At 44.4% G+C, this 21,570-nt stretch overlaps 1 protein-coding gene across 1 annotated transcript; it reads right to left on the bottom strand.

Moving 5' to 3' along the window:
• Positions 1–1,557: 1,557 nt before the first annotated feature.
• Positions 1,558–17,531, bottom strand: LOC133424988 (cyclin-dependent kinase 15-like). Its single transcript, XM_061715613.1, has 13 exons — positions 17,340–17,531; positions 16,261–16,398; positions 16,071–16,165; positions 14,128–14,207; positions 13,902–13,996; positions 12,377–12,439; positions 12,185–12,308; positions 11,039–11,159; positions 8,968–9,061; positions 6,272–6,335; positions 4,841–4,889; positions 3,499–3,641; positions 1,558–2,230 (listed from the first exon to the last, which is right to left on the bottom strand). Exons 1-13 carry the CDS (start codon positions 17,523–17,525, stop codon positions 2,124–2,126), a joined length of 1,359 nt encoding a protein of 452 aa, XP_061571597.1. The 5' UTR covers positions 17,526–17,531; the 3' UTR covers positions 1,558–2,123.
• Positions 17,532–21,570: the final 4,039 nt, after the last annotated feature.

Raw genomic sequence — 21,570 nt, forward strand, 5'->3', positions numbered from 1 at the left:
AAAAAGCTCCAGGAGCCACTAGGGCGGCGCTAAAGAGCCGCGGATTGACGACCCCCGATATAGACACTCTGAAATCAGGAGGCCCTGATGATCTTCCTACTTTCTACGTTTGGCTGCAGGTTTTACAGCTCAGCCTGTATCTTTCTATCCAGAGCAACGTTGTTACTGATGTGGAAACCTGTCCATGTAGAAGGAAGCAGCGTCGTACAGCAACTGCTGTCATTAACGGGATAAACGATATTGTGGAAGCCATGGATGCCAAGAAATACTGTGCTGCCCTTTTTATTATGGGCATGCCAAGTAGTGGCATGACCATATTGCAATCGTCCAGAATGGCCCAAAGGGCAATGTTGCTAGCATTTTGCTAACAAGCTAAAGTCGCAAAAGTCCCACTGCTCAACAGCGGGTGTACAGCATGACCCCACTCGGATGTGGAAAAAAAAAATCCCCAAAAAATAAAACACGGCCGAAAAAATTAGGAAAAACATGAAAATGAAGGCGATATAAGTGTATACAGAAAAGGTTTCCCTTTTCTTCTTATTATTATTATTCAACACTCTTTTTTCGTCCGTTAATGCGGCCCGAACCACAATGTGCACCCATGCATGGCATACAACGTTAGATGCGTCTCCATCGTGCCCTGATGGGCATTACTTTTCTCAGTCAAAAGCGTTACCGTGGCAACGCTAGATGCCAAAAAGCGGAAAAAAAAGGTGAAAATTCAGACGCTTATTGCTCGGCCGAACTTTATCGTAGAGACATCGTTCAAACTTTCAAACACTCGGCCCGATTGGCACTAAAGGACCCTATAACCTCATCACGCTACTTATTACAGTTTTTGCGATTTTTAACCTTCAATTTAAAAAAAAATTTCCATTTTATTTTGAACGCTTGTTACTAGGCAACAGTTTATCGTACAGACATCATTACAACATTGACAAACCCGGGACGCGTTGTACTACAACATATTTTAGTCTCATCATGCTAATACGCTTTTTGAGATGCCAAAGGGAAATTGCAAAAAAAAACTAAAGTCACTCTTGTATTAAATTCATTGTTAAACAAACAACATTATGCACCATGTTATTACATTTTCTAGAAAATAAAAAAGTTGCAAGTGCATTTTATAATAATCTTCTCAAAATGCAATAACAAAATGTATTACAAAATTCGTTTTTATTACAAAATGAAATGAAATTACATTTTGGACGTTTATTACAAAATGCACCGTTATTACAAAATGAGGCTCAACACGCCATTCAGGCACAACTGTCTCATCTTTGTTCTAAATGCAGGTAAAACTAAGTGTATGTTCTTTTCAAATAAAAATAAAAATAATGCTGTTTTAACCTACATTACGTTGCTCAGGGTTCCCATATTGAGTCTGTGGCCACTTATAAATACCTTGGCTTAACATTGGAGGATAGCCTTTGTTTAAGATAACATATTGAGCAATGACTTAAGAAACTTAAAATCAAAGCTGTGTTTTTCTTTAGAAATAGAGAGTTTTTCTTTTAGAGAATACGTAAAGATGTTTAAGTGGAAAGTTGATGGACAGAAGAGTCAGAGTCAGCAGGGATTCTGGATCAGGTTCATCGTTTATTTAGGAAGAGACTCAGGAACCAGGACCCTCCGCCCACCCTGGGTGGGGTTTTCCTTGGGACATCTGGGATCTGTCCCTTGAGGGGGGGTGTAATGTCAGGGTTTGACATTTCCCCCAGTTTTTGAATTTCAGTTCTGTCCCTCCTGTTTCCATCTGCCCTGATTGTCGTCACCTGTGTCTCAATATCCCCTGTTATATCTAGTCTTGTCATTCCCTGCTCCTCCCTGGTCCGTACTGTTTCTACCTCCATGTTTCTCCTCGTCAAGTTTTGGATTCATGTTTTTGGTCGGCCTTTGATCCTCAGCCGCGGTTTTGGTTTGTTTTTGTTTTTGCAAATAAATTTACGTTTTTTCCAACTCCTGCTCTCCTGCGTTTGGGTCCTCAACAAACCACTCCGTGACACATCCATCCATCCATCCCTCATCTTTCCATCATTGTCCATCTTCCAGGAGAGTTTTTGCTTGTCCCAGTGTCTGGAGGTCGTGTCCACCTCTGTGCTTGTCCTGATTGGACGGTTCCCTCACCAGTCCCTGAGCAGCAGAGATGGTTTAATCTTCCTCCCAATGGTCAAGGTGTCTCTGACCTCCGTCTCTAAATGAACTCCGGGGACCTTGAAGATGGAGACGGCTGAGAAACAGAAGAGGAAAAGAGAACCTGACTATGTTTACATGCAGTCAAAATTGGAGTAATTGCTAATATTCCGGTTACTTAAACATTGGGAATAATGTGTTTCCATGCGTGAGCTAACAGGCTTACAGCTTGTCCTAACTGCATGCAAGCGTCCGACTGTCGCGTCGCACTGCGTGGCATCGGACGCTCCCTGTCCACACTGAACGCGTTATCGGCCCCACGTTCTACCACATTCTTTTGATTGACAGCTGAGACTCGCCTTTTAAAAGGCTGATTTATGGTTCTGCGTTAAACCAACGCAGACCTTACGCCGTAGGTACGCGGTGCACTCACCGAACGGTGCACGGACGCCGCGTACCCTACGCCGTAGGCTACGCCGTCGATTTTATGCAGAACCATAAATCAGCCTTTATTCACCCGCCCGTGCGCTCCTGAAAGAAACTCCTAAAATTACTCCTAAAAGAGTAAAGAGACAAGTAAAAGATGGGTGATTACTTGTAATCTTCCTACGTTTGTACTTTCTAAACAGAAAACAAGCTTATTATTCGGTGGAAGTGGGGAAAAAACCGAACGGTGACGCAATCAAACAGCGAACAGCGTGGAGTGACCGGCGTGTGGTGTTAATGCAGCAAACATTTCAGATCATTACTGGGATGTGGGGAAAAGCAGAGAACACGAGAAATGATCAAATAGGTACCAGATCCGGCACAAATTAAGCCCAAATAAGATTAAGATAAGATTCTTATTATATCTTATTATCTTATCAGAACCTTCCAGCTCCTTGGCGATCTCCCTCCAGCAGCTGCCACTTTATTGAGGTTCTTGTATTGAAATGACTGTTTCCTACAGCGCTTTACACTTTTTTTTTCGACTTTCAACCGGCTTTCAACGCGAGCGACAGGAAGAAAATAGAAGCAGGGCGTGCGACAAAAGTCCAGCTCAAAACGAGCTCAAAACATCGCGCCGCGTCGCTCGCAACCAGTATAGACAGTGCAATAAAAAATAAAGCAATGGAACTGTTTTTGACGCTGACGCTCGCTCGCGTCGCATGCAGTGTGGACACGGTGTTATCCCTGTATCCATTGTGATTAATCATTTATCTGCATCAAACCAGCGACGCACTTCTTCCTACTCCTTTTTCGAACCTACGTGCATATGAAGATGTTACTGTTTATTTTTATTTTTTATATACATGTTCGAAATTAATTAATTAATTAATTAATTCCTTCATTCATTCATTCACCAGATAAGCAGCGTGTACTCACTGTCCCGGAGGTGCATGATGGGAGTAGGGAGGGATCTGAAGTACTGGTGCTCCAGGGCCTGCTGGGCCGAGACCCGGCTCCCCGGAACCAGCTGGAGCATCTGCTGGACCAGGTCCTCCGTCCTGTAGGGCAGCGTCTCCAACCTGGGGACAGACGGACATGAGGACAGAGCCGGAGGACAGAGGACGGAGACGGAGGACAGACCCCCTTCTATATCAGGTCCCCACATCTCTAGCGGCTCTTTTAGTTCTTTTTCACAAATATTTGACCTTTTTTCTTTTTGTTCTTCTTTTTTTTCTCTATATTTCCTTTTTTTCTTCTTTCTTTTTCATTTTTCGTTTTTTTTTTCTTCTTTTTTTCCCTTTTCTTCCTTTTTCCTTTCCTTTATAATTTTGACTTTTTTCTCCAAATTTTGACTTTTTTCTTGGCGGAAATTGATCACAAATTCGTCTGATTGGAGTCGCCATTGGTGACCCAGAGATTGAAGGCAGACGGAAGATTACTGAGGCTGCCTGTTTTTGCAATATAATTGTTGATCCTATAATCTGGCTTTGACAGGGCGGTTTTGGCCGATCACTCTGGTCACAATCTCTCTGATGGAATGTAAACAAGGTGACTCTGCCCCCACTAGCCCTCCCCTTCCTAGGAACATCTGTGGACCTGTTTCAGAACTGTACCGAGCCGTCTGATAACATCAGTTATACAATTATATCAAAAATACACAAATATAGGTTCTTACCAGCATGGTATTAAACAATAATATATGTGCAGACAAGGTAAAAGAAATAAATAAAAAAAATAAAATACATAAATGGACGAAAACCAAATCAACTGCTTGCTAGCTTGATAGCTTAACCTACCATTAGCATGCTATTTACTGGAAATGAGGATGTTTGGACAGATTCAATCAGATTTAATATAACATTAATTGTTATGGTTTAGGACCAAGCTAAAATAGCTAACTGGGATAGCAACAAGGCTAGCTACCAGGCCTGTTGGCCCCGCCCCCTTTTGGATGACCCTGGATTAGGGCGGAGTCAGCTCCTATCAACATGTGGTATCTCTGAAGACGTAGTTACAACAAATGCATGCTGGGTCACAAATTGTGGATTTATCCTCGTCTTTGGGGGTTTTAACTAAAATGTTCACATATATTTATATCTCATGTGGGAACTGTGATAGAAAACGTTTTCAAACGTGATCCCGCCGGTTTCCTGCAGCTTTACAGCATTTGTTTTCCCCCAAAAGGGGGCGTGGCTTTAGCTTCAGCCTGATTCTTCAAACGTTATAACAGCTTTGAAAACTGTTTTTGATAAATGATGCCAAGCTTTTGTTAGCTTACCTTTTCCAAACCGTCCTGAACTGCTTCGGCTCAGAGTGACGAAACCGTTCTAAAGAGAAAACAGGAATCCAGTGTTATCATGCTAGGACCGTCTGGTACTACAGTTCCCATGATTCCCAGCTGCGTTTTACGTTGGTTCACTGGTGACTCACCTGGTCTGTAACTGGGAATGTTGGTGGACTGGTGACTCACCTGGTCTGTAACTAGGAATGTTGGTGGACTGGTGACTCACCTGGTCTGTAACTGGGAATGATGGTGGACTGGTGACTCACCTGGTCTGTAACTGGGAATGTTGGTGGACTGGTGACTCACCTGGTCTGTAACTGGGAATGTTGGTGGACTGGTGACTCACCTGGTCTGTAACTGGGAATGTTGGTGGACTGGTGACTCACCTGGTCTGTAACTGGGAATGTTGGTGGACTGGTGACTCACCTGGTCTGTAACTGGGAATGTTGGTGGACTGGTGACTCACCTGGTCTGTAACTGGGAATGTTGGTGGACTGGTGACTCACCTGGTCTGTAACTGGGAATGTTGGTGGACTGGTGACTCACCTGGTCTGTAACTGGGAGTGTTGGTGGTCTGGTGACTCACCTGGTCTGTAACTGGGAATGTTGGTGGACTGGTGACTCACCTGGTCTGTAACTGGGAATGTTGGTGGACTGGTGACTCACCTGGTCTGTAACTGGGAATGTTGGTGGACTGGTGACTCACCTGGTCTGTTACTGGGAATGTTGGTGGACTGGTGACTCACCTGGTCTGTAACTGGGAATGTTGGTGGACTGGTGACTCACCTGGTCTGTAACTGGGAATGTTGGTGGACTGGTGACTCACCTGGTCTGTAACTGGGAATGTTGGTGGACTGGAGACTCACCTGGTCTGTAACTGGGAATGTTGGTGGACTGGAGACTCACCTGGTCTGTAACTGGGAATGTTGGTGGACTGGTGACTCACCTGGTCTGTAACTGGGAATGTTGGTGGACTGGTGACTCACCTGGTCTGTAACTGGGAATGTTGGTGGACTGGTGACTCACCTGGTCTGTAACTGGGAATGTTGGTGGACTGGTGACTCACCTGGTCTGTAACTGGGAATGTTGGTGGACTGGTGACTCACCTAGTCTGTAACTGGGAATGTTGGTGGACTGGTGACTCACCTGGTCTGTAACTGGGAATGTTGGTGGACTGGTGACTCACCTGGTCTGTAACTGGGAATGTTGGTGGACTGGTTATTCACCTGGTCTGTAACTGGGAATGTTGGTGGACTGGAGACTCACCTGGTCTGTAACTGGAATGTTGGTGGACTGGAGACTCACCTGGTCTGTAACTGGGAATGTTGGTGGACTGGTGACTCACCTGGTCTGTAACTGGGAATGTTGGTGGACTGGTGACTCACCTGGTCTGTAACTGGGAATGTTGGTGGACTGGTGACTCACCTGGTCTGTAACTGGGCAGCTGACTGACTCCGGGCCACGTGTCTTCAGACGGGACGCCCAGAACCTGCGGATCAGCAATATACTACTGTCAAATACCACAACTACTACAACTACTACGACTACAACTACTACAACTACAACTACCCACAACTGCCCAGAACCTGATGATTCAGATACTACTGTCAAATACCACAACTACTACGTAGGCATGGGACGATATGAAAATTTCATATCACGATATTAGTGGACAAAAATATCACGATTACGATATTATCACGATATTAGCGTGTCGCTTATAAAATTCTTAAAATGCAAGGAAAAATACTAACCGTGGATCCACTGGTTCCTTCAGAACATTTATTCTCAAATCATTCTCAACACAGTGACACTTGAGGTAGAGAACAAATAGTGTACTGTAAATGTTATGCATTACAAAGTGTAAACTATAGTACCGGTACTTATTTGAACTTTCTTTTTTTGTAAGAAAATACTTCCCTGAGAGTCGAAAGAAATAAGTGACAAATAGAAATAAAGTGACAAAGTAGAGCCAAATGCACACTGATTGTATTACTCTCTGAAACTTTAACAGTGGCTGGCTGCTACTTAGTACGGCTCTCTGGAAAAATAATAAAATAAAGGCACTGCTCTGTAGTATACAAAACAAAAGCTGCATGGTCAACACAAAGATTGAGTGAAAATAAAGTGCCACAGTAGTCAAATGCACACGGATTGTACTACTCTGTTTTTTATCGCGATATACGATAATATCGTATATCGCCCCATGCCTACGACTACTAATACAACGACTACGATTGCCCACAACTTCCAACGACTACCCACAAGTACTACAAGTACCTATAACTACTACGACTATCCACAATTACCGATTATAACTCACAACAACATGATATAAAACACTAAACATGTACAACTACCCAATGTAATATTACACACTATGAACACTATGAACCCACAACTGCAAATAACTACTCACACTTCCTAACAATAATCCACAAGTACCCACTATAACCCATAACTACTCAGTATAACCAACAACTAAACACTTTAAGATAGAATTGCTCACTATAAACCATAACTAAACACTTCAACAGAAATTTAGCCACCATAACTCACAACTACTCACTATAACTCATAACTGCCCACTATAACCCACTACTACTTTAAATTAGCCACTATAACGCACAACTATTCACTATAACCCTGGACTAATTATAAACACCAGCACCTACACACTTCAACACACAACTATCCACTATAACTCACACTATAACTCATAACTATTCACTAAAACCCACAACTATTCACTATAACTCACAACTATTCACTATAACTCACAACTATTCACTAAAACTCACAACTATTCACTATAACTCACAACTATTCACTATAACTCACAACTATTCACTATAACTCACAACTATTCACTATAAATCACAACTATTCACTATAACTCACAACTATTCACTATAACTTTTCACTATAACTCACAACTATTCACTATAACTCACAACTATTCACTATAACTCACAACTATTCACTATAACTCACAACTATTCACTATAACTCACAACTATTCACTATAACTCACAACTATTCACTATAACTCACAACTATTCACTATAACTCACAACTATTCACTATAACTCACAACTATTCACTATAACTCACAACTATTCACTATAATTCACAATTATTCACTAAAACTCACAACTATTCACTATAACGCACAACTATTCAATATAACTCACAACTATTCACTATAAATCACAACTATCCACTATAACTCACAACTATTCACTATAACTCACAACTATTCCCTATAACTCACAACTATTCGCTATAACTCACAACTATTCCCTATAACTCACAACTATTTACTATAACTCACAACTATCCACTATAACTCACAACTATTCACTATAACTCACAACTATACACTAACTCACAACTATTCACTATAACTCACAACTATTCACTATAACTCACAACTATTCACTATAACCCACAACTATTCACTATAACTCAACTATTCACTATAACTCACAACTATTCACTATAACTCACAACTATTCACTATAACTCACAACTATTCACTATAACTCACAACTATTCACTATAACTCACAACTATTCCCTATAACTCACAACTATTCACTATAACTCACAACTATTCACTATAACTCACAAATATTCACTAATAACTCACAACTATTCACTATAACTCACAACTATTCACTAATAACTCACAACTATTCACTAATAACTCACAACTATTCACTAATAACTCACAACTATTCACTATAACTCACAACTATTCACTATAACTCACAACTATTCACTAATAACTCACAACTATTCACTATAACTCACAACTATTCACTATAACTCACAACTATTCACTAATAACTCACAACTATTCACTATAACTCACAACTATTCACTATAACTCACAACTATTCCCTATGACACAACTGCCCACTATAACTCACACTTTAACAACTATTCACTATAACTCAACTATTCACTACTATAACAACAACTATAACAGCTCAGTATAAACCACAACTTCCATTAATTTCCCTCTCGGGGTTAGTGAAGTACTTGAACTAGCCAGTATGAACCCTCAACGTAACCACCGACCACCCCAGCCGTGACCTCTGACCCCCCAGCACTGACCGCCCAGATCTTGTGCAGCTGCTCCAGCTCGTCGGAGACTCCTGGGAACGCTGGCGCCCCCTGCAGCATCTCCACGAAGATGCAGCCCGTCCCCCTGATTCAGACACAGTAAAGCTCGTTATCGCTGGGAGGGAATTTTTTTATATTTGGCATGGTGTTAGTTATGGACATAAGGTTTTCAAAAACCACCGCAAACAAATTGTGACGCCCCCTAGTGGCCGGGTTGCAGAACATTCAAAATGAATCAATAAGCGAGGCGATAGAGGCAGGAATTGTAGGTGTGAAGTGAGTTTAAATATGCACAGCTGATGTTTTTTGTGTGTTATTTTAATAAAATCCTATTCTTTCGCTGTGACTCAGTTCTGAGGTTCTGTTCATCTTAAGAATGAATGAATGAATGAATGAATGAATGAATGAATGAATGAATGAATGAATGAATGAATGAATGAATGAATGAATGAATGAATGAAGCCACTGTTCTCACCCAATGAGATTGATAATACATTGATAGTGACCTGTCCAATAAACAGAAAACTGCATTCCTTGGGGGTGAAAATAGGAGTCTAGAGCCCTATACAATATTTTTATGGGACTTAATTCTAGAGATATGGAGTTTTTTGGGCAAAAAATGACCTTCAAAATTTTATTCGACCTTCAACATGACCTTTATCTCAGAATTGAATTCCTAGCACCAAAACATATACATACAATATACAACAACCTAGGACTAAGGGTGCGTCCCAATACTTCCCCTCGTCCTCGTTTTGAATATATATTTTACTTTCATAATATTCACTCAGTGAATGTACATAATCCCTTTTTTGTCCAGAGTAAAGGCTGTTAGGTTACGCCGTAGGCTACGTAATCTACGCCGTAGGCTCTGCGTCGATTTGACTCGCCGACCGAGGGCAAACAGGGAGCAAGCATTTTTTTTTTTGTGGGAAATAGAGAGAAATAATCCTGTGACTTGTCAGATTTGTTTTGGATGTTTCTGATATAATAGTTTTCAGAAACCACAAAGCTGTTATCTGGGTAATTTACACACTTTCAGATAAAGCTGAAGTGAAGATAGCGGAGCTGTTTTATGGTTCCGCGTTAAATTGACGCAGAGCCTACGGCGTAGGTTACGCGGCGACGCGTGCCGTACGCCGTACTGTACGCCGTGGGCTCCGGACCCATAAATCAGCTCCGGAGCCGGCAGACAGAAATCTCTAAATCTTCAGAGCAAATTTCTTAACAGGCGTAGCTACAACTGATAGATTTCATCTATTAAACCAACATTTATCTTCCTAAATGATTTATTTCAGCCAGCGTAATTTTCAACAGAGCTGCAGGTTTCTCTCCCGGGACGACGGAGCAGCTTGACCCGGCGAACACGTCTGTTCTCCGGCTGTGAGCTGCTGCTGCTCCCCGGGGCCGGCGGCTCTTCTCATCTCCGAAAACGTTGAGTCAAATTTCTTAACAGGCGTTATTTGGATAAACTGAGCCCCGGTTGCGGATCTTAAGGTTACTTTTATGCCTGAAAAAATATTAAAACTTAATAAAGTGGCATATTAACAGCGCTACAGCTGAAATTAAAACAGCTTTTGGCTCTCTGCTTCCTGATCAGGGTAGGGATGAAAACGAGGGGGAGTAGGAGAAATGGGACAGGCACCTGGGCCAAGTGCCCTAGATCTCAAGTGCCCTAAAACCTCCCCCTTCTTTTTTAGGGGTTAGGGAAGAAAAGAAGGGCGAGTGAAGAAAGGAAGGGCGAGTGAAGAAAAGAAGGGCTAGTGAAGAAAAGTAGGGGGAGTATTGAGATTGGGCCTAAGAGAAGCTGAGATATGACCTTTGGTCTTTTCGGCGGGAGCCATTTAGAATTTTCTGCAAACCAGCCACTAGGGGTCGTCACAATTTGTTTGAAACCTTATGTCCAAAACTACCACCATGCCAAATAGCAAAAACTTGTCACCAAGTGCACGATCTTTATGATTTTGGACATATTCCCTCCCCGCTATTATGGCAGCCAGCAAGAACAGGAAGTGGTGTCTGGGAGTAGGAACAGGAAGTGGTGTCTGGGAGCAGGACTGACCAGATGTCCAGCGCCGTGGAGTAATCCGTGGAGCCCAGCAGGACGTCGGGCGGCCGGTACCACAGCGTCACCACCTCCGAGGAGAAGGACTGGCTGGGGACGGACTTGGATCGGGCCAGACCTGAACCACAACCATCCACACATTACTGTTGGATATTTCTGTTAACGTTACAGTTCATAACTCACATCTATTCACTAATAACTCACAACTATTCCTTATAACTCACAACTAAGCTCGGCTTGGCGGGAATTGACCACAAATTCGTCTGTTTGGAGTCGCCATTGATGAACCAGAGACTTAAGGCAGACAGAAAATTACTGGAATCTGCCTGTTTTTTTCAGTACAATTGTTGATTCTATATTCTGACCTTGACAGAGCAGCTTGGCAGGTGGCTCCAGTCACAATCTCCCTGGTGGAATGAAAAACAAGACGCTCTGCCCCCACTAGCCCTCCCCTTCCCAGGACACCTGTGGACTTGTATCAGAACTGTACCGAGCTGTCTGATAACATCAAGGACAATGGCTCACTTGGATGCACCGTGCCGGGATCCCCCCCCAGTAAAAACTCAAAACTATTCGCTATAACTCACAACTTTTGACAATTAGTCATAACTATTAACTATAACTCAATTTATGCCATTTCTTCGGCTGTTTCTTTGCCCGAACCGTAACGTGCAACCAGGTGTTTTATACATCAAAATGTGCGTCTCCATCCTGCAACGATGGGCATTACTTTTCTCAGTCAAAAGCGTTACCGTGGCGACGATAAGACGCCAAAAAGCGCGCCCCCTTCATCTGATTGGTCCATATTTGATAGTTCCTACTTTCTGCCATAACTTTTGAATGGTTTGACATAAAGAGTCGTGGTGGTGTCATCGGACTCGGTTTTGAGTCCTTGACCTTTATTGGTGAAAATTGCACGTGCAAGGGCCTGTTCATTGCTGCTTGCAGCTTTAATTATTATTATTATTATTTAGTTAACAGGTTTTCTAGAGGTCGACCCATGTGGGGCTCTATGTGGATGATCCTTCCTTCTTAATGTGGCTGATCATTTAAACTTTGTTCAGATCTGAGGACCCATGGTGTCTAGTTCTGCCCAGGACGAGGCCGATTGCCTCAGAACCGCCAGCGGGGGGCGCTGCTCACCGAAGTCGGCCAGCTTGAGCTCCCCCAGGTAGCTGATGAGCAGGTTCTGGGGCTTCAGGTCTCGGTGGAGGATCCTGCGGCTGTGGATGTAGGTGAGACCTCGCAGCAGCTGGAACATGAAGATCTGCAACAGAGACAGGGTCAGCCTCACCTGCAGTTTCCTGCAGAGCTTCTGCCCCCACCCATACCTACCCGGACGTTGTGGGAGTGCAGCCCCCCAGGGTGCTGGATCATGTACTGGGCCAGGTCTGTTTGCTGCAAACACAACAAAAACAGTTAAAGCTGCAAGCAGCGATGAACGGGCCCTTGTGCGTGCAATTTTCACCAATAAAAGTCAACGACTCAAAGCTAAGTCCGATGACACCACCATGACTCTTTATGTCAAACCATTCAAAATTTATTGCAGAAAGTACTATCAGATATAGACCAATCAGCTACTAGTATCACTTCCTGTTTAACGTTGAAGTTTAACGCGGTGCCACGGCCACGCCATTTCACGAAAACTCACCATTTTGATAACTTTTCATCCTTAACGTCTTTTGTGTCTCCTGAGTGAGTTTTATGTCGAAAACAGACGACCCTGCTAGGAGGAGTCGTTAAAGTACGACAAGTGAAAATGGCATAAATTGCGTCAAAATTACACGATTAATTCAAAATGTCCGACTTCCTGTTGGGTTTGGGCCATGGCGCCAAGAGACTTTTCTTCAAGTTGCAACATGATACAGGAGTGTACCGATTTTCGTGCATGTACGTCAAAACGTATCAAAATGAGCATAGTTGAATATCTGAAAAACCGTAATAGCTAGCATGATGAGACTAAAATATGTTGTAGTACAACGCGTCCCGGGTTTGTCAATGTTGTAATGATGTCTGTACGATAAACCATTGCCTAGCAACAAGCGTCCAAAATAAAATGGAATTTTTTTTTAATTGAAAGTTAAATATCGCAAAAAACGTAATAAGTAGCATAATGAGGTTGTACGGTCCTTTAGTGCCAATCGGGCCGAGTGTTTGTAGATTTGAATGATGTCTCTATGATAAAGTTCGGCCGAGCAATAAGAGTTTTCACCTTTTTTTTTTGGTTTTTGGCATCTAGCGTTGCCATGGTAGCGCTTTTGACTGAGAAAAGTAATGCCCATCGAGGCACGATAGAGACGCATCTAACGATGTATGACATGCATGGGTGCACGTTGCGGTTCGGGCCGCATTAACGGACGAAAAAAGAATGCAGAATAATAATAACTCAAAATGGCTGACTTCCTGTTTGGTTTCGGGCATGACGCCAAGAGACTTTTCTTTAAGTTGTGACATGATACAGGTGTGTAGCGATTTTCGTGCATGTACGTCAAACCGTATTATGGGGCTTGAGGCACAAAGTTTTCTAGGGGGCGCTGTTGAGCCATTAGGCCACGCCCATTAATGCAAACCATTAAATATCACATTTATCACCAGGCCTGGCTTGGTGCAGAATTTGGTGACTTTTGGGGCACGTTTAGGGGGAAAAAAGGCCCTCCTTTCGTCGGAAGAAAACGAAGAAAATAAAAACAATTCCTACAGATACAATAGGGCCTTCACACTGTCAGTGCTTGGGCCCTAACTATGTCAGGTGGCTGGAACATCAGTATCACCTGTAGGAGATAAACTGGACACGCCCCCCTTTGAACATCTTCACTTCCATATGATCACGTTTCTCGGCCGCGCTAAAACTCTTCCTCACCACGTATTCGAAGACGAAGGTGAGCGTCTCTCTGGTGTGGACGATGTCGTGCAGCAGGACGATGTTGGCGTGTTTCAGGCGTTTGAGCAGAGAGGCTACACACACACACACACACACACACACACACACACACACACACACACACACACACACACACACACACACACACACACACGGGTCAGCCGGGTGCTGGTCTAGGTCCAGGACTCTGGACTCGGACCTTCACCTTCTCTGATGGCGGTGAACGGGACGCCCTCCTCCGTCTTCATGCGGATCTGCTTCAGCGCCACCAGCTGCCCGTTTATCCTCCACAGAAGAAGAAGTCGCAGTAAACACCAGGTTCAGCTAGTGGTCTGAAGTGAGACCCGACCGGACGGGTTCTGACTGGGGATGCCCCGATACCATTTTTTTCACACAGGGTACGAGTATTTTAATTTGTGTACTTGCCGATACGATACTTCTACCACAAAAATAACTAGGCTAAAAATGCAATGAAAAATGCAATGAATTGGAAGAGATTGCAACATTGCAAAAAGACAGAAAAAGTGTCAAAACGTATGAATACAGTAGATAGTATTGGTCTAACGTGCTATATGTAGCCGTTGCTGGCAGCAACAGAAATTCTACAATCATGGAATTGATTAACTGGTCTCTCAGCACAATTGACCAAATGTTTGCGACGAGAAGTCAGGAGGTAAGGGAGCCCTCCTGCCCCGATGGGACATTTTTTGCTGGATACACAATGGATTCCTGGAAACATTGGAAACCGTTATGTTTGGCGATCCCGTCTGTCGAGGACGTTAAAGATGCTTCATAATTGGATTTATGATAGCAGGATTTCTCTTAATTGGAGGAGGGGGATTCCTGGTCTATCGACAAACGCGTAAGTCGTCGACAGCTGTTCTGGCTCTTTCTGAGCTGCCGGACGTGGCTGAGGGGATAAGCACGGCGATCAACACTCAGACTTTAACGTTGGGAGAGCAAAGCCGCAAGCTGGATGTGATTCTTGAACAGAATCGCAGGCTGGCGGCGTCTTTGAGCTCATTGGCAAGATGGATAAGACCTTGGAGAAGTTGGAAGCTCGGCTTGGCGGGAATTGATCACAAATTGGTCTGTTTGGAGTCGCCATTGATGAACCAGAGACTGAAGGCAGACGGAAAATTACTGGAGTCTGTCTGTTTCCTTTCTTTCAATACAATTGTTGATTCTATAATCTGACCTTGAGAGGGCAGCTTGGCCGGCTGCTCCGGTCACAATCTCCCTGGTGGAATGTAAACAAGGTGACTCTGCCCCCACTAACCCTCCCCTCTCCAGGAACATCTGTGGACTTGTTTCAGAACTGTACCGAGCCGTCTGATAACATCAAGGACATTGGCTGAGGAGCAGCTCTGGGGCAAAGTTCACAGACTTACCGCTCTGGGACGAAGTTCACAGACTTACCGCTCACACACACACACACACTTACTGATAACCACACCACCCTCATCTTCAACGCCTTCCCTGGCCCCCCCTCTTATCAGCCCCCCTGACACGGTCGCCGGGTTCGAGCGCCACGAAGGTCGCGGTTGCTTTTCTGTGCTAAGAGAAAAAAGTTGAGAAAAAAGAGAAAAAAGTCGAAATGTCGAGAAAAAAGTCAACATTTCTGGGAAAAAAGTCGAAATTTCTGGTAAAAAGTCGAAATGTCGAGAAAAAAGTTGAAATTTCAAGAAAAAAGTCGAAATGTTGAATTACAATCTTGAGAAAAAATCGAAACGTCGAGAAAAAAGTCAAAATGTCGAGATTAAAAAGGAAAGGACAAAGGAAGAAAAAAAAGAGAAAAAAAGGAAAAAAGAAGAAAAAATAAGAAAAAGGGAAAGAGAAAAAAAAAGGAAAAAAAAGGTCAAACATTTGTGAAAAAGCTCCAGGAGCCACTAGGGCGGCGCTAAAGAGCCGCATGCGGCTCTAGAGCCGCGGGTTGCCGACTCCTGCCCTAGAGTCACTGACCAGTAACTACAACAACAATGAAGTGTTATCGATGGGTGGTATTGGAGAATTTTTGCGAGTACGAGTTTATGAGAGCAGTATCGGCCCGATACCGATACCAATATCAGTATCGGGGCATCCCTAGTTATAATGTTTGAAGAAGCAGGCTGAAGCTAGAGCTCAAGCAGCCGATCAGAGGGTTCTGACCTGCTGATTCCCTTGTAGACGGAGGCGAAGGCTCCCTCCCCGAGCTTCTCCAGACTCAGGTAGGACCGGGCGGCTCCGAACTCCAGACCGGGTCTCTGGGAACCAAAGACACAGGTCAGAACCGGGTCACGTGACCGGATCACGAGCTCTGCCGTAGCGCGGCGGCGGTGGCTGCGGCAGCGCGACTGACCCAGGTGAAGGCGTCCTGCGCCGGGTTTCCTCTCAAGGGGTCGCTGTTGCTGCGTCCTCTCTGGACCTTGAACCTCCGGGTCTGCAGGGTGTGGAACCAGTACGGGCTGGACTTGGAGCCGGACCGGTCCGGACCGTCCTGGAACAGGGAGACGGAAACCCAACATGCTTTAGATCCAGGTTGGACCAAAAACACAAAAAACTAATATGTCTGGAGCAGCAAAAAATGAAAAGTCTTGTATCAGCCTTAGAAAGAAGACAACAGCCACCTGCCTGGCGCCCCCTGCTGGGAGAAATGCACAATACATAGAAACACCAGCAAAAATATTTAAAAAAAAATGAAATAAGGATTTAATCCAGATTTAAAGTAATTAAACCTTCATATTGTTTAGTTTTTATACGTTTTAAGGATTTAAAGTAATTAAACCTTCATATTGTTGAGTTTTTATACGTTTTAAGGATTTAAAATAATTAAACCTTCAAAGTGTTGAGTTTTTATACATTTTAAGGATTTAAAGTAATTAAATCTTCATATTGTTTAGTTCTTATATATTTTAAGGATTTTTTTTAATGTTTTAATTATTTTTTTTGTTAAAATTGTAGTTTTCAATTTGTTAATACGTGAATTATTCAAGTTTAATCCACTTTTCTTGTAATTCTTTTCATTTACGTGTAACAAACAAATTTTAAGTGAAAATCTACTTGAAACAGGTGAAAATTGTTGTTGTTTTTTCCATTGATTAGTCTTGTTTTTACTGTAATAAGATTTTTTGACTAAAAATGAAACATTTTAACTAGAAATAAGACAAATATCTTGTTAAGATTTTGAGTTTTTGCAGTGCAAAGACAATCTAGTGAAACATTGACAGATTTTCTGTACATGAGTCTAAACCAGGATATGCAGCAGCATCTGAAATGTAATTTTCTGAAGGGGGTGGTAACTTCATTAGCTGGTAACTCTGATCCAGCTGCCTCTCAGGAAGGTTTTATACCAGAATATCAACTACACACATGGATCTTTACTAAACATATAAGTTCTGTCAGCTTGGGTGTTTCTGATCTCTGGATTCCACCACGTACCTGGTCCTGGTCGGGCGGCAGCGAGGTCCAGCTGCTGCTGATCTTCAGGCTGGTCTCCTGGTGGTCCAGGTCCTGGTCCCGGTCCAGGTCCAGGTCCAGGTCCTGGTCCTTCCTCTCCTCCTCCTCCTCCTCCTCTTCATCCCGGCAGCAGCAGCAGATCCTCCTGCAGCCGGACCAGACCTCCATCTCTGATCCTCTTCCTCCTCTTCCTCCTCTTCCTCCTCTTCCTCATCATAACACTCACATGTTCCAGTCCCATGATCCCCGACCCGCCCCTGGAGAACAACCGGCTCCTTTCAGAGGAGAGGAGGAGAGGAGGAAGAGAGGAGGCTCTGCTGCCCCCTGGTGGAGGAGAGGAGACTCTGCTGCCCCCTGGTGGAGGAGAGGAGGAGAGGAGAGGAGGCTCTGCTGCCGCCTAGAGGAGGAGAGGAGGAGGAGAGGAGGAAGAGAGGAGGCTCTGCTGCCCCCTAGTGGAGGAGAGGAGGAGAGGAGAGGAGGCTCTGCTGCCCCCTGGTGGAGGAGAGGAGGAGAGGAGAGGAGGCTCTGCTGCCGCCTAGAGGAGGAGAGGAGGAGGAGAGGAGGAAGAGAGGAGGCTCTGCTGCCGCCTAGAGGAGGAGAGGAGGAGGAGAGGAGGAAGAGAGGAGGCTCTGCTGCCCCCTGGTGGAGGAGAGGAGGAGAGGAGAGGAGGCTCTGCTGCCGCCTAGAGGAGGAGAGGAGGAGAGGAGAGGAGGCTCTGCTGCCCCCTGGTGGAGGAGAGGAGGAGAGGAGAGGAGGCTCTGCTGCCGCCTAGAGGAGGAGAGGAGGAGGAGAGGAGGAAGAGAGGAGGCTCTGCTGCCCCCTGGTGGAGGAGAGGAGGAGAGGAGAGGAGGCTCTGCTGCCGCCTAGAGGAGGAGAGGAGGAGGAGAGGAGGAAGAGAGGAGGCTCTGCTGCCGCCTAGAGGAGGAGAGGAGGAGGAGAGGAGGAAGAGAGGAGGCTCTGCTGCCCCCTGGTGGAGGAGAGGAGGAGAGGAGAGGAGGCTCTGCTGCCGCCTAGAGGAGGAGAGGAGGAGAGGAGAGGAGGCTCTGCTGCCGCCTGGTGGAGGAGAGGAGGAGAGGAGAGGAGGCTCTGCTGCCGCCTAGAGGAGGAGAGGAGGAGGAGAGGAGGAGAGGAGAGGAGGCTCTGCTGCCGCCTAGAGGAGGAGAGGAGGAGGAGGAGAGGAGGAGAGGAGAGGAGGCTCTGCTGCCCCCTAGTGGAGGAGAGGAGGAGAGGAGAGGAGGCTCTGCTGCCCCCTAGTGGAGGAGAGGAGGAGAGGAGAGGAGACTCTGCTGCCGCCTAGAGGAGGAGAGGAGGAGGAGAGGAGGAAGAGAGGAGGCTCTGCTGTAGGGATGGGCGGTATGGACTAAAAAATGTATCACGATAATTTCTGGCATTTATCCCGATAACGATAAAAATGACAATAAAAAAAATACCAATTCAACTCCATCTTTGTAACTATAAATCTATCTCACTCTCAGATCTGCCATGTTTGTTACACAAAAACCTCATCAACGGGAATTTATCTCTCTTTCTTTCTTTCTTTCTTTCTTTCTTTCTTTCTTTCTTTCTTTCTTTCTTTCTTTCTTTCTTTCTTTCTTTCTTTCTTTCTTTCTTTCTTTCTTTCTTTCTTTCTTTCTTTCTTTCTGGCTCATTTCCTTCCTTCCTTCCTTCCTTCCTCTTTTCTCCCTTCCTTCTACCCTTTCCTTCCTCCCTTCCTTCCTTCCTTCTTTTTTCCCTTCCTTCCTTCTTCCCTTCCTCTTTTCTCCCTTCCTTCCTTCCTTCCTTCCTTCCTTCTTTTTTCCCTTCCTTCCTTCCTTCCTTCCTTCCTTCCTTCCTTCCTTCCTTCCTTCCTTCCTTCCTTCCTTCCTTCTTCCCTTCCTCTTTCCTTCCTTCCTTCCTTCCTTCCTTCCTTCCTTCCTTCTTTTCTCCCTTCCTTCTCCCATTTCCTTCCTTCCTTCCTTCCTTCCTTCCTTCCTTCCTTCCTTCCTTCCTTCCTTCCTTCCTTCTTTTCTCCCTTCCTTCTCCCATTTCCTTCCTTCCTTCCATCCTTCCTTCCTTCCTTCCTTCCTTGTTTTCTCCCTTCCTTCTTCCTTCCTTCCTTCCTTTCTTCTGTCTTTTTTCCCTTATTTCCTTCTTTCCTCCTGCTCTCTCCTTCCTTCTTCCCTTCCACTTTTATTCCTTCCTTCCTTCCTTCCTTCCTTGTTTTCTCCCTTCCTTCTACCCTTTCCTTCCTTCCTTCCTTCCTTCCTTCCTTCCTTCCTTCCTTCCTTCCTTCCTTCCTTCACGTACGTTGTGCGTGGATTTAACGCAGAACCATAAATCAGTTTTACACAAAAACATCAACGGGAATTTATCGTTTTTACCGTGAGATACAAATTCTTACCGTGGGGAATTGTTTTGACGTGAATGGTAAAATATCGGCCATTCCTACTCTGCTGCCCCCCGGTGGAGGAGAGGAGACTGTTCCATTCTTTTTTTTCTATTTCTCTGCTCGGTAACAAAAGCAACAAAGTTCCAAAAATAAGCCAGAAATTAAAGCTGCAAGCAGCGATGAACGGGACCTTGCGCGTGAAATTTTCACCAATAAAAGTCAAGGACTAAAAACAGAGTCCGATGAAACCACCCATGACTCTTTACCATTCAAAAAAATATGGCAGAAAGTAGGAACTATCAAATATGGACCAATCAGAAGAAGGGGCGGGGCTAATTTGCACCAATTATGTTCAAGGACTCAAAACTAAGTCCGATGACACCACCCACGACTCTTTATATCAAACCATTCAAAAGTTATGGCAGAAAGTAGGAACTATCAAATATGGACCAATCAGAAGAAGGGGGGGGGGACCCTTTTTGGCGTCTATCGTCGCCACGGTAACGCTTTTGACTGAGAAAAGTAATGCGCATCGTCGCAGGATGGAGACGCACATTTTGATGTATAACACACCTGGTTGCACGTTACGGTTCGGGCTGAATTAACTGCCGAAGGAATGGCATAAATTGCGCCAAAATTACACGATTAAACCAAAATGTTCAAAATGTCCGACTTCCTGTTGGGTTTCAGCCATGGCGCCAAGAGACTTTTCTTTAAGTTGTGACATGATACAGGTGTGTAGCGATTTTCGTGCATGTACGTCAAACCGTATCGTGGGGCTTGAGGTACAAAGTTTTCTAGGGGGCGCTGTTGAGCCGTTAGGCCACGCCCATTAATGCAAACCATTAAATATCACATTTTTAACATCAAAATGAGCATAGTTGAGTAACTCAAGAAGCGTAATAGCTAGCATGATGAGACTAAAATATGTTGTAGTACAACACGTCCCAGGTTTGTCAATGTTGTAATGATGTCTGTACGATAAACCGTTGCCTAGCAACAAGCATCTAAAATAAAATGGAATATTTTATAAAATTGAAAGTTAAATATCGCAAAAACCGTAATAAGTAGCATAATGAGGTTGTACGGTCCTTTAGTACCAATCGGCCCGAGTGTTTGAAAGTTTGAATGATGTCTGTACGATAAAGTTTGGCCGAGCAATAAGCGTCCGAATTTTCGCCTTTCTTTTTGCTTTATGGCATCTAGCGTTGCCACGGTAACACTTTTGACTGAGAAAAGTAATGCCCATCGAGGCACGATGGGGACGCTTCCAACGATGTATGCCATGCATGGGTGCACGTTGCGGTTCGGGCCGCATTAACGGGCGAAAAAGGCGTGCGGAATAATAATAATAATTCAAAATGGCCGACTTCCTGTTGGGTTTCGGCCATGGCGCCAAGAGACTTTTCTTTAAGTTGCGACATGATACAGGTGTGTAGTGATTTTCGTGCATGTACGTCAAACCGTATTGTGGGGCTTGAAGAACAAAGTTTTCTAGGGGGCGCTGTTGAGCCATTAGGCCACGCCCATTAATGCAAACTATTAAATATCACATTTATCACCAGGCCTGGCTTGGTGCAAAATTTGGTGACTTTTGGGGCACATTTAGGGGGAGAAAAGAACCTAATTTCGTCGGGAAAAATAAAAATAACTAACAATAGTGCTCGGGCCCCAATTACCATCTAGAATTTATTCACATAAACACGTTATTTTCTGAGATCAACTCCTTTTACCTCAGTCCCATCAGAGCAGGAACCTCAGAAACAGGTCTGGTTAGGACGGGGTCAAGGGTCACGGCATGGATCACCTTATCTAGGGGCCACGCCCCAAAATGTGGGCGTGGCC

The sequence above is a fragment of the Cololabis saira genome, chromosome 24 (assembly GCF_033807715.1).
Source record: "Cololabis saira isolate AMF1-May2022 chromosome 24, fColSai1.1, whole genome shotgun sequence".
In the NCBI taxonomy this organism is placed as follows: domain Eukaryota; kingdom Metazoa; phylum Chordata; class Actinopteri; order Beloniformes; family Belonidae; genus Cololabis; species Cololabis saira.

Bases quoted from the DNA above. Each gene is read 5' to 3' on its own strand.
- LOC133424988 (XM_061715613.1), bottom strand. From the start codon at position 17,525: ATGGAGGTCTGGTCCGGCTGCAGGAGGATCTGCTGCTGCTGCCGGGAT. The intron at 14,208-16,070 runs GTCAGAACCCTC...TCTTCTGTGGAG, and splicing joins GTCTACAAGGGAATCAGCAG to GATAAACGGGCAGCTGGTGG. The intron at 3,642-4,840 runs GTAAGCTAACAA...GTCTGTCCCCAG, and splicing joins TTCAGGACGGTTTGGAAAAG to GTTGGAGACGCTGCCCTACA.